The sequence below is a fragment of the Cibotium barometz genome, chromosome 64, assembly GCF_041138505.1.
Source record: "Cibotium barometz isolate CiBa-2024 chromosome 64, ASM4113850v1, whole genome shotgun sequence".
In the NCBI taxonomy this organism is placed as follows: Eukaryota; Viridiplantae; Streptophyta; class Polypodiopsida; order Cyatheales; family Cibotiaceae; genus Cibotium; species Cibotium barometz.
The window spans coordinates 2,730,345-2,742,822 of record NC_141109.1 but is presented as its reverse complement, the minus strand read 5'-3'; the positions used below and the strand labels follow the sequence as shown (position 1 = coordinate 2,742,822).

Below are 12,478 nucleotides of genomic sequence, written 5' to 3'. Positions count from 1 at the left end.
ATAGCTTAATCCGTGAGATGAGGCTTAAATTGTGAAAGTGCCTGAGGTTCTTTAGCCGTGAGATGAAACTCCTTGAATTGTAATTCCGTGAGATGGAATTTCGTGAATTTGCAGATTTTGACCTCCTTTTTTTTATTTTATTTTATAAGTCATCTAGGTCATGATTTGCAAGCAACAGCTTCTTATGCACTCATTTCTCACTTCCAGAGGGGTGACAAGAGCATTGTTATTTTGTTCTTGATGTGCTCCTAAGTCTCCGTATTTGATGAAGGCTATGAAACTTTCTTAAAATTTGAAGGTAAAATATACAAATTACCTTTAAATATGGTATTTTTCAAATAGTGAACTTTTAAACCTTCAACTTGGAAACTTAAAAGATGTTTTTTAAAATTAACCATGGGCTTCCACTAAAGGTATTTTTCGCACTCTACGGCCCAGCCATTCATATATTACGGTCGGGTTGACTCCTTCACTGTCGGTTGGGTGATGCTCATGCAGCAGAGAGCAGGTTGTCCACCCTAGAGCAATATTCTCCTGTATTCTCCTTTGCAATTGACGGAGACGACCCGACAGAGAATGGTGCTGGTCCGTAACTCCTCCTTCACTGCCGTTGGGTGATGACTCCTTCATTGCCGGTTGGGCTTTGCTATTGACGGAGACGACCCAGCAGAGAATGGTGCTGGTCCGTAACTCTTCCTTCACTGCCGTCGGGTGATGATCATGCAGTAGAGAGTAGGTCGTCGAGCCCTAGAGCAGTAGACGTGGGCACAGACTTCATTGACTTCAGGAAAAGAATGGTGCTTGTATGGGCGATGCTGCGAGGCCACGTGCTCTGCATCACCTTGGCATCCACTGGATATCTTACCACTTTGACTGCAGTTGGGTAAGGGAAAGTCTTTTCCAGGACTGATGAAGGTGAGTGAGCGCGCCCCTCTCCCCTTCAGTCCACATTGTTCTCTCCTCACTTCCCAGGGAGCTATGAGACTCCTCTTTACCCTGATCTTTTGTTATTCTTGTTGCTTTCATTTCCTCTTCGTGGTCAGATCTTCCGATTTCGGTGATGGCCAAACCTGCGCCAATGTTGGGAGCGTCTCTTTTCCTTTCGGGCCGGCTTCTCCTTGTGCCGCCTCCCCTAGATTCTTCTTATCCAACTGCAGGCTAACTGGGATACTTTTAAGGAGGCCTGCCCCGATGGCTGTGGCATCCTTGGTCCTCAAGTTGTGATGGGTATCTACTGCGGAGACTTGCAGAGCTTCATAGACCTCACTTGGAAGAGCCCAACTAGTGCGCCTTAGAATGCTAATCAGGATCTTTGCACCCCTCTTGCTTCTTACGGCACAATCTCACGGCCTTTAAATAAACCATGTAAATAACAATGAGTAATAAAAGTTAAATGTGTAATTATTATTCTGCCCTTGTAAGACTACCGTTTGAATGGCTTGTTTGCTGAGCTGAGAGAGTGATGGCGTCCATGCCTTTCCGAACATCTTCCGCTACGGTCCTCGACTCGTGCTTCCGCGCTAGCAGCAGCTTCTTCACGGGAGGCTCTGTATTCCACCACGCTTTTGCCTCGCAATTTGCAATCCCCCGAGATGCCCTCTTGCGCTCCTCCTCTTACTCGCCCGCTCCAAGGTCCGGGCCCACCCCTCGCCATCGCCATCGCCATCGCTTCTTCACATTGCATCCTAGAGCTTGCTCAATCAGCGCAACCAGAAGGTTCTCGTCCCCACCGGCAGCCGCGAACGATTTGCCAAGTAAGCTTTGATAGCAGTTGCCTCTATATCATGCTCACATATGCATGCATACATAATACCTCGCAGAAGTGTCGGAACACATATAAATGTATGCATACTAACTAACACATGTATATACAGTAATACATTTGTATTTGTAGTAACTCATGCATACATGTGCACGCATGCGTTGTAACACGTATATATATAGTAATCATTTGTATGTGCAGCAACCATAGTAACAGGAAACGGCCATTTCCTGGCCCAAAAATGCAGAAACTCGGTTTCCCAAGAGTTGCCGTTTTCGTTTCCATTTCTCCGATCAAAATATCAGTCATTGATTTGTCTGATCTTGCTTCGTGTTTTTCTACAAAATTTGCATACTTTTATTTCAAATTATGATGGTATACTCAAACTTTTCCCAAGTTATTAATTTTCTCATTATTTTTATATTCCGTTTCCTAGCTGTTTCCGTCTCCTAGTTTTGGGCCATTGCCATTCCCAGAGGCTGGCTGTTGCCATTGTAGTTTCCATTTCATGCAACGATGGCATCAACTCATGTATTTAGGTGATGTAAACAGAGTAATTTACTATTGCACAAGAACATTTTTGTATATAATATGTGTATAGTAACTCATGTATTATGTAAACACTAGGTTCCATGAATGGGAGATGTATCCAATACATAATGCATGTGCACGCATCTGTGCTTGCTTGAAACTGATTTTGCATGACTTGTTTTGGTGTGACTGTCTGTGATGTCGTGTCCAATTTACGGGCAGGGGATGTCCACAGTTAAACGTGTGAGTGTCCTATATTTTGACATGGTTTGTGGCATGTGAACATGTGGAAAGTATTCTTATTGTAAAGGTTATATAACCTTTACTGTTCACATTCATTAAAGTGAGGCACTGGCCATTGCTCGGGTTCCAAGGGATCCAGGTTAGGGTAGCCCAACTTGTGGGGCACCTTTTTGACTATGTAAACGCGCATAAGTGTGTGTGTGCACTATAAGGAGGTGCCCACCTTCGTTTGAGGTGGGTTGTGCCATGTGACACACAGGGGTTGGATCCCTCCACCTCCTGCCCACCATTCATGCACACGACTGCCTCTCTCTCTCTCTCTCTCTCTCTCTCTCTCTCTCTCATTGGAGACTAGCGCATCTCTCCTTGTGCTGCTGATCTACAAGTTAACTATCATTCAGGCCTCTTTCATGTGTTGTGCGGTACAACTACTGTACTTGATTGTACAATACATGTTGTACTTGCTAAAAACCCTGCTGTACCTGCCATACACCCTATGGTAACTACTGTACTTGTTGAAAACCCTACGGCACCTGTTGTACTTTGTTGAAAACCCTACTATACTTGCTGTGCTTACAATAGTGCTTGTTGTGTTGGAATCTTGTACATAGATTAAAATACTCCAATAATATATTTCGATATTGAGACCGAGGAAGGGGTTTCGGCCCATTCGCAGCTCTAGTGGTGGTGTATCGTGCAGTGCTTGTCTCTTGCAGATTATCTTGTGCTGTGATGTATCTTTGAGTTGTATTGTGCGTTGTCTTGTTATTATATTTTAGTGCCCAAGGACGTTCCCACTTAGCCGGTTACAGGAACCCTAGCCATGTATCTACCTACTAAGCCCTAATCTTGGGGCCCCCTAACCCCACAAGATTAGATCCCTAATCTATAGATTAGTGTCCAAGTACATAACATTCTTCCCCTCTTTGAACATTTACTCTGAAATGAAATTAGGGAAACGCTTACTCAAAGTAGTTGTTGACTCCCAAATTGAGTCCTCCTCCGTCCTATCTTTCCACTTAATCTTATATCCATGGATCAACTTGTTCCTAAGTGGCATTTTCCTGAAATCTATCATCCTCTCGGGTGCATGTGGAACATAGGACAAGTCCTCAACCTCAACAAGTTTGTGAGGGGTAACTCTCAGCATCTCTTTGAGCTGACTGACATGAAAGACTGGATAAACTTTCACATTTGGAGGCAACTCTAGTTTATAAGCAACCTCACCTATCTTTTTCAAGATCTTGTAAGGTCTAGAGTACTTAGGGGATAACTTTCCAACCTTATCGTATGTATCCTAGGACGCAACCGTGTATTGTAAGCAAAAAAGGGGTGCCATGCATCTCCTTACTGTCCTTTGGATCATGCCATGTCCACTCTTTCGAGTCCCACTGGAGACTCGTGAGAGGTCGTCGGCCCTCCCAAATCCATAACTCCGCCAGAGTCTCTCTTTGGCCACCTTGGCGGATGGAGGGTTGATGTGCCACTCGTGTGTGCATGAAAATCAATCACCCTCACCCTCTACAAGGTGCATCCCCTGAGATCCACTATAGGGGTCTTTGCTCTCTCTAGTTTGCCATGAAGCCTAATAGAGAAGGTGAGTAAGGCGGAGCTCTCATCCACGCCATGAACTGCCAGGGGTATATCGTGCTTGGTGAACACTACGAGCCACTGTGGGGGGGAGGAGAGTCCGGTATCAGGGCCAGCCACTCCGGAGGGATGGAGAAGTCGATGTTGAGGCTAAGTTTGTCTTTGTCCCCGGATCCCCGTAAGGCCCCTCTCTTGGGCCTCGGCGGGGAAGGGGGGGGAGTGTAAGCCCAACGGAGCGTGCAGTGATAGATTCAACCACGTGTCCAAGAGATATAGATAGAGAGAGAGAAGGGGAAGAGAGACGGGTATAGAAGTTTTACAGAGTACACCACGCTGAGCGGGGAACATGCTCCGCTCTCTTTTCAGGAATTTATTTCAGGAACAATCCATGGGCTTTTCCAAGCCAAGAGCAATACAGTAAAATGAATACAATATCAAACAAGAGTGCCGATGTCGAGGTCGGGCTGAAGTCGGTGTCGAGGTACAAGGTTTGTGATGCTGAGCTCACCACGAGCTTTTTCTCATTTAAATATTCATAATAGCCAAAGTTCTTGATTTGTGCTTTTATAGCTTCAGGGCCTTGCTTTTTGGCCATGGAGTTGCTTTTTGGAAAAGTGGCTTTTAGCTTTTTGATCTAGTTCGATGTCCTCTTTCCAATGGTACCCTCAGCTTTTGGTCAACATAGTTTAACTTTTTGCTTTTTCCAGCTTTTTGATCAATATTGGTGCTTTTTCTTGTGCCAACCAAAGGATCCCTGTTCCCATGTGTCAATCCGCATGTCCAAGTGTCTAGGCATGAGTTCCATCATGTGAAAAGAGCTCGGAGGGCCAAATAGTTACAATAAGTCGATACGTGTGGGTGAGCCCCGAGCATGTGACCACTAGGCAGACGGACCATGGGGTTCTAGATTAGATGCTTTTGGAGACGCTCCTCGGAGGCTACTGGAGCTGACTCTTGAAGGGCCGGCGTGAGATGATCCCAAGTACGCAAGAGACTGACTGCGAATCTGTCCTCAAATGCTGGGCTAAAGCCACGTGCGTGGATCTCTGTGAAAATCCATCTCGTGCTCTGAGTCCAAGGGCCTCCCAGGACCAGGGTGCGGGTAGAGATCCTAGCGAGGAGGAAGTCCTTCCAAGTCTCACCACCTGGAAGAAATTGAATAAGAAATTGGCTGTGTGAAGTCAAGTAGAGTCCCGAAATACCTCGGACCCACTTTTCTAGGAAACCCATCCTGCACATTGTTCCCTTGAGAAAGCCCCAATCTGCTCTATCATAGCCAATCTTTTCTATCATAGGCTTTCTCAAAATCAAGAATGAGAACAATCAGATCTTGCCTGACGCATCATGGCCGATGCAATCGTCTCCTAGAATGTGAAGATGTTGTCTAGAATACTCCGATCTTGAACGAAACCCGTTTGTGTACCATGAATCGAGCCAGGGAGAAAGAAGGACTGTAGTCTTTGGCCGATGGCCTTGGCCAGAATTTTGTGGCAGTCCCTAGGAGGGTGATGGGTCTTCACTGCCGAATCTCCAATCTATCACCACCCTCCTTGGGAATTAGGTGGATCAATCCCTCAGTCAACCTCGTTGGCATGGCTCCCGTAATCATTATCTCATTGAAGGTAGCCCTAAATCCCAGTGACGTAGAAATAAGGAGACTAGAAGCCCGTTCTCTCCCTAGCATTTGCCCCTTGGTAATACCGTCATAGCCTTTGCCAGCTCCTCAAATGTGAAGGGGTTAGGAGGAAAGTTCGGAGAGCATGTGGGACCACCTCTCTCGTATGCCGCCAACTTGCTCACGTGCATCCAACACCTGTGAGGAAATGGGTGCACTCATGAGAAGGGTGCTGAAGAAATCTGTGGCGATGACTCACATGAGGGCGATCTATAACAATGGATCCATCCTGGCCTCGCAACTTGCGGATACTCTCTCCGCTTGTGTGGGCCTCCATCTCAAAGAAATCTCCAGTGACTCTCTCCTGCTTGCGTCCAAAAAGAGGCTTTGGCATGGTATTTGTATTCCACCCGCCACTTCTCTATGGATCTGAGTCTATATGGGCGGCAACTAGCTAACTCTCAATCCACGGGCTATTTGGTGCACTCTCCTGAAGCCGCTGTAGTGAATCAAGAACCCCGCGAATGCTTTTGTTGCTCTCGGAAGCCAGCCAATTTGCTCTGTGTTGCCTCCTATAATATTCTGCGTGAAACCGGGCTATGGACACATAACGCAGTAATTCTTTCAATTAAATACCTGGACTTTATGACACACACACAAACAGAATCCTCGCTCCCTCGCTCAACACCAGATTGGCCCCGAAGTCCGGCACCCCTTTCGGTATTTATTTATCAATTAATTCAAGGGAAATTACAAGGGTATGGTATCTGTAGTTACAAGAGCAATTCACAGCCAAGAAACCCCTGTTCTAAGGAAATTTCGGCAGCATTTCGGTACATAAACCTTCCCTGAACAAAATCCCAAGTCCCTGGTCCTCTTCCTTGGCCTTCTACCACTCAAATAAGCCCAAAACAGTGAATTTCAGCTTGCTGTATTTTCTGTACAGAGCTCTGTTTTCAGCTCTGTACAACCACCACACTGTCCTGGTAGACCCTAGCAAGGTCCCTCTGCAATCTGGCATCAACTGGGCCTTGGAACAGCCCCTGAACAGTTCAAAAACAGCAGTGATTTAGTGCTGAATTGGACACCTGCGTGGTGAGGTAACTACCCTCACCTGTTCCTGCTTTGGAGCAGCAGTTAGCTGCTCCTGTTCCTGTCAAAGGAGGCTCTTTCCTCAGCCAAAAAGCATATTCCCCACTCAGCTGTACATAATTCATGAGAGTAGCCCACTAGAGGGGCATTTTCATAGCTGAATATAGGTTAAGAGAGGCTGTGGGGAGCAAGCTCAACCCTCAGTGCATAGAGAACAGAGAAGGGGAAGCTCCAATAGCTCTTAACCTGCAACAATCCACCTGGTTACCACAAAAATGAGCCCAGGGGGAAGATAAGCAAGCGCCCAGCTTCCTGTACTTAGAAACTGGCCTAAAAAATGCCACATGGCAGTCATGCAGCTCATTTCCCGTTCTAGCCTTCCGGTCTAAAAATCTCCCAATCTGCTAACATTTTGACATCAATCCTTTGGTGATTATTGATCCTTGCAACATTCCGGAGAGATTGACGCGAAGAGATTTCAAATCTGATGACTGTCCAAAAATAGCAGTTTCCCATTAATTTTAGGAGATATGCCCAAAGCACTCCTTCAGGTCATCTGACCAACATTCTCTTTCGTGACCACCTCACAAAACGTAATGTGGTCATGACACAGTGACTTTTTCATTTCATGGACATTCACAAATATGTATCTACATTTATGGTCAGGCACACTGTCCTGCACCATTCTCAGTGGCCAAGTACATTGTCCTGGTCCACTGTTCGTCAAGTCTTCAGTGCCCAAACTTCTGGGATTTCAGGGTCCCAAGGCTCAAGTAAACCATCAGTCGCACGAAGTCCCAATGGTCCACCTTCTCTGGTCATGCAATGTCGAAGCTTGATCCAAGAGATATCTGAGGGTAGAAATCAACATTAACTAAAGAACAAAAAGAAAAAGAAAATATATGTACTTACTTAGGTAAATACAAGGAAAGCAACTGCAAAAGTTCACCACCTGGTGACATACCCCCCTCTTGAAAGAAGCAAGCGACCTCGATTGTATACCACACACATGCTAACGGATGACATAGGACGATAACAAGATTCCCCATGTTATTAATGCCATCGCATGTATCACTTGCTAACGGATGACACAGGGCGATGATAGGAATTCCCGACTACCATTAGTGCCATCGCAAGTCGAGCCTTTCAATATACATGTTTCCGGATGCAACACAGGGCGATAGCACGTGTCCCCGCACTATTAGTGTCACAACACGTATAATCATTCATTGAAGTGTAACAGATACAACTTCAAAGCACTGAAAGTCCATTCATTCATTTATTGACAACAAATGTCAAAACTGTACATTGCCAAACATATGATACAAGTGTACAGGTCATTCAAAATTCAGGTTCAAAAAGCAGATCATGTCACTGTAGTGTCTAACATGAAACCTTTTCTAGCTTCGTCTAGTGCAGACAAATCAGTTTCAGCTTCATTCAGTTTGTGCCATGCTGTCATCACATCCACTTCAAAAGTGTTTGTCAGCCATGCAAAAGAGAATTGCTGCTTGAATTGGACCCATGTAGCAGGTGCCTGTCCTTGCATCAACAGTGAGGTCCACCACTGCAATGTGTTAGCTTTCAAGAAAGTAGCAGCCTTCCGCACCTTAGAAGACTCTGTGAAATTGCCTCCAATGAAAGCTGCATCAAACTGCAGAATGAAAGTCAGCGCTTTCAATTTGTCTTGCATCCCACTGAAAGTCTCAAACTTCACTGCTTGACCACCTTCTTTGTAATCCTTTTGCTTACTGCTTTTGGGGGTCAAGTAATTATAGACTGGCGGCTGTAAGAATGGTAAATCCTTCTGCACTTTCTTTGCACCAGTCCTTGCTGCCCTTTGTCCTTGGCTGAGAAAATTCAGCCACACTAACAGGTGCTGCAGGCATCAAAACTGGACTGAAATGTGTCTGAAGTCCAGGCTGCACACCTATGTTGGCATAAAGAGGGTTCACATATTCTGTAGGCATCAGTCCTGGTGACCCTCTTGGCATCAAACCTTGCAAAGCTGTGGGCGGTCTAGCCATGGCCTGGAAAATAGACCCACCACCAAAATAACCAGGTTGGGCAGCAACCAAAGGAGGAATGGACGGCAGAACCATTTGTGCATTACTGCCCTGACCATTAACTGCCTGATCCTGTGCCTGTGTAACATGCTGCACTGGATTAGGCTATTAGCTGCCACTGCTGGTGTCTGCCCTACATGCTGTGGCATCCTTGGCACTTGTTCCTGTGCCCTCTCAACTGCATGCTGAGATGATTCAGCTTGGGAATCCCCTGTCCTTGACTGTAAACATCTCTTCATCCTGGGATTCTTCACCAGCTGTTCAAAGGTACGAACCATGCTCAGGAGCTGCGCATGAAATAAATCCTCTTGTTCCTGTTCTTCTACTGACATGGCTGGCTGTGACAATGGCTGTGTCCGCTCAGATGCTGACACCCTGGCACCTGTCATTTTTCTACGGTGTCTGCGGGTAGAAGAGGAACTCTCTTCTGCCGGGAGATTTCCTTTTCCCTTATCTGCCATGCTGTCTACTAAGCCCTCAAAGGAATCCTGTATCCAAAGAAAGATCTCGTAATCTTTCTCACCTGTAATCAGCTATACCTCTGTGTGTGTGTCTCTTGTTCACCCAATCCAATCCGTGTCCGGGCTCTTGCAGAAAAGAGGACCCTATCCCGGCAATGGAACCATGAAACCGGGCTATGGACACATAACGCAGTAATTCTTTCAATTAAATACCTGGACTTTATGACACACACACAAACAGAATCCTCGCTCCCTCGCTCAACACTAGATTGGCCCCGAAGTCCGGCGCCCCTTTCTGTATTTATTTATCAATTAATTCAAGGGAAATTACAAGGGTATGGTATCTGTAGTTACAAGAGCAATTCACAGCCAAGAAACCCCTGTTCTAAGGAAATTTCGGCAGCATTTCGGTACATAAACCTTCCCTGAACAAAATCCCAAGTCCCTGGTCCTCTTCCTTGGCCTTCTACCACTCAAATAAGCCCAAAACAGTGAATTTCAGCTTGCTGTATTTTCTGTACAGAGCTCTGTTTTCAGCTCTATACAACCACCACACTGTCCTGGTAGACCCTAGCAAGGTCCCTCTGCAATCTGGCATCAACTGGGCCTTGAAACAGCCCCTGAATAGTTCAAAAACAGCAGTGATTTAGTGCTGAATTGGACACCTGCGTGGTGAGGTAACTACCCTCACCTGTTTCCTGCTTTGGAGCAGCAGTTAGCTGCTCCTGTTCCTGACAAAGGAGGCTCTTTCCTCAGCCAAAAAGCATATTCCCCACACAGCTGTACATAATTCATGAGAGTAGCCCACTAGAGGGGCATTTCCATAGCTGAATATAGGTTGAGAGGCTGTGGGGAGCAAGCTCAACCCTCAGTGCATAGAGAACAGAGAAGGGAAAGCTCCAATAGCTCTTAACCTGCAACAATCCACCTGGTTACCACAAAAATGAGCCCAGGGGGAAGATAAGCAAGCGCCCAGCTTCCTGTACTTAGAAACTGGCCTAAAAGCTGCCACATGGCAGTCATGCAGCTCATTTCCCGTTCTAGCCTTCCGGTCTAAAAATCTCCCAATCTGCTAACATTTTGACATCAATCCTTTGGTGATTATTGATCCTTGCAACATTCCGGAGAGATTGACGCGAAGAGATTTCAAATCTGATGACTGTCCAAAAATAGCAGTTTCCCTAAATTTTAGGAGATATGCCCAAAGCATTCCTTCAGGTCATCTGACCAACATTCTCTTTCGTGACCACCTCACAAAACGTAATGTGGTCATGACACAGTGACTTTTTCATTTCATGGACATTCACAAATATGTATCTACATTTATGGCCAGGCACACTGTCCTGCACCATTCTCAGTGGCCAAGTACTGTCCTGGTCCACTGTTCGTCAAGTCGTTAGTGCCCAATCTTCTGGGATTTCAGGGTCCCAAGGCTCAAGTAAACCATCAGTCGCACGAAGTCCCAATGGTCCACCTTCTCTGGTCATGCAATGTCGAAGCTTGATCCAAGAGATATCTGAGGATAGAAATCAACATTAACTAAAGAACAAAAAGAAAAAGAAAATATATGTATTTACTTAGGTAAATACAAGGAAAGCAACTGCAAAAGTTCACCACCTGGTGACACTGCGAATCTCTCCAAGGCCTGCATCTAAGGCGCTTGGCAGCTGCTCCTGAGTTGAAAGTCTAGCCTCTCCCAAATCCCCTCTATCTTGCTGTAAATCTCTGGGTCTTGGATGAGGCACATGCATTTATGCCTGCATGCATAAATTTGTTTTTGCATGACTTATTTGCGTGTGTCTGCCTGTTATGCCGTGCCAATACATTGGACGGGGACGCCCCCAGTGTACCGTGGAGTGTTGTTTGTTGACTTGGTGATGTGGCGTGTGAACAGTGGTAAGTATTTTTCATTTTGGCCTTTTAAAATGGTAAAATCCATTAAGTAGAGTGAACCTTAATATTTATAAGGTATAGTGTTCACACCCATTTTTAATTAGGGGGTGGACATTTGCTTAAGAGGGGAAGGGGCCCAAAGATGATAAGTTGAATTAAGGTTTTAATAACTCTTAATTAAATGCATGGAATTCGTTTGGAAAGAACCCACGTGTGGGTTGGTGGCACTTCTTGCTTTTCTCCACGCTTGGTTGCAGTCGGGCTTTTTCTCTCCACGCCTGGATGCGTCCACCTCTCCCAATAAGGTGTATCTGCACCTACACGCCTTCTCTACGCCTGGATGCGTCCACCTCTCCCAATAAGGTGTATCTGCACCTACACGCCTTCTCTACGCTTGAATGTTGTCGCCTTCTTCCCACGCTTGTGTACCTGGTGGCTGCCCATCAGAACTTGCTCATTGGCTGCCCATGTGTACTTGACAGCACTTGTGTACTTGCTGGCTGCTCATGAGAACCTGCTGGCTGCCCACGTGTACTTGACAGTACCTGCTACTCATAAGTATCTACTGTACCCATCTTGTGTACATACTGGTTGCTTTGTTTTCAGTGACTGAAGCTTCCATTTTGGAGTACAATACAAGGGAAATGGTCTTCACTACTGAGACTTGAATTAAAATCCATGCCAGGTGTTTATCTCAATATATTATTTCAAATTCAGATAATAATTCAAGTTAAACGCTGTTATTTCAAGCTTTGTGTAGGTAAGTTCTTCTCTAGTTGCATACACTCTAGAAGATCATTGGGAAGAGGTTTCTCCCATGACTGCCCTGACCGTGCCCTCATTTATAGAGGAGCCAGTGAAGGTCAAGAGGGTACGAGGAAAAACCAAGTGCAAAGCTTCATTGGGAGAATCGGGAAACGTTCCCTTTGCGGTTTACACTGTTGCCCTAGTACGGGCGTGGCTGTTTGTGCACGGTCCCAGAAGACCAGTGAAAGGCAAGTGTACACCGAGTGAAGGTGCGAACGAGCCTGTGATTTGAGGCTACTCCGATTGGTTTGAACCAGATCTGTTTGGTTGTTAGCACTCCCTAATGAAGGAATCTAGCCTTTTCAGGCCCATGACACTTGTACAAATATAAATACTCCAAGAAATACAATAAGTATTGAGGGGGGGGGGCCGGCCCTTTCCGGCCCCAGTGCTGGTGTCATTTGTATTTTTCAGTGTT

At 45.8% G+C, this 12,478-nt stretch overlaps 1 protein-coding gene across 3 annotated transcripts in view; it reads left to right on the top strand.

The window, feature by feature from the left end:
• The first annotated feature begins 495 nt into the window (after positions 1 to 495).
• LOC147603207 (uncharacterized) overlaps positions 496 to 12,478 on the top strand; it is a 161,684-nt gene continuing 149,701 nt past the window's right edge. Inside the window, exon 1 of one of the 3 annotated variants that reach the window (XM_086796593.1) lies at positions 496 to 682. Coding sequence is in view for 2 of the 3 variants with exons in the window: in XM_086796591.1 (XP_086652717.1) it covers positions 1,463 to 1,754 (292 nt within the window). In the remaining variant the exon portion in view is untranslated. Of the gene's footprint in view, positions 683 to 727; positions 1,755 to 12,478 lie in introns of those variants that run through there. The other 2 variants (XM_086796591.1, XM_086796592.1) reach the window with 2 other exon arrangements.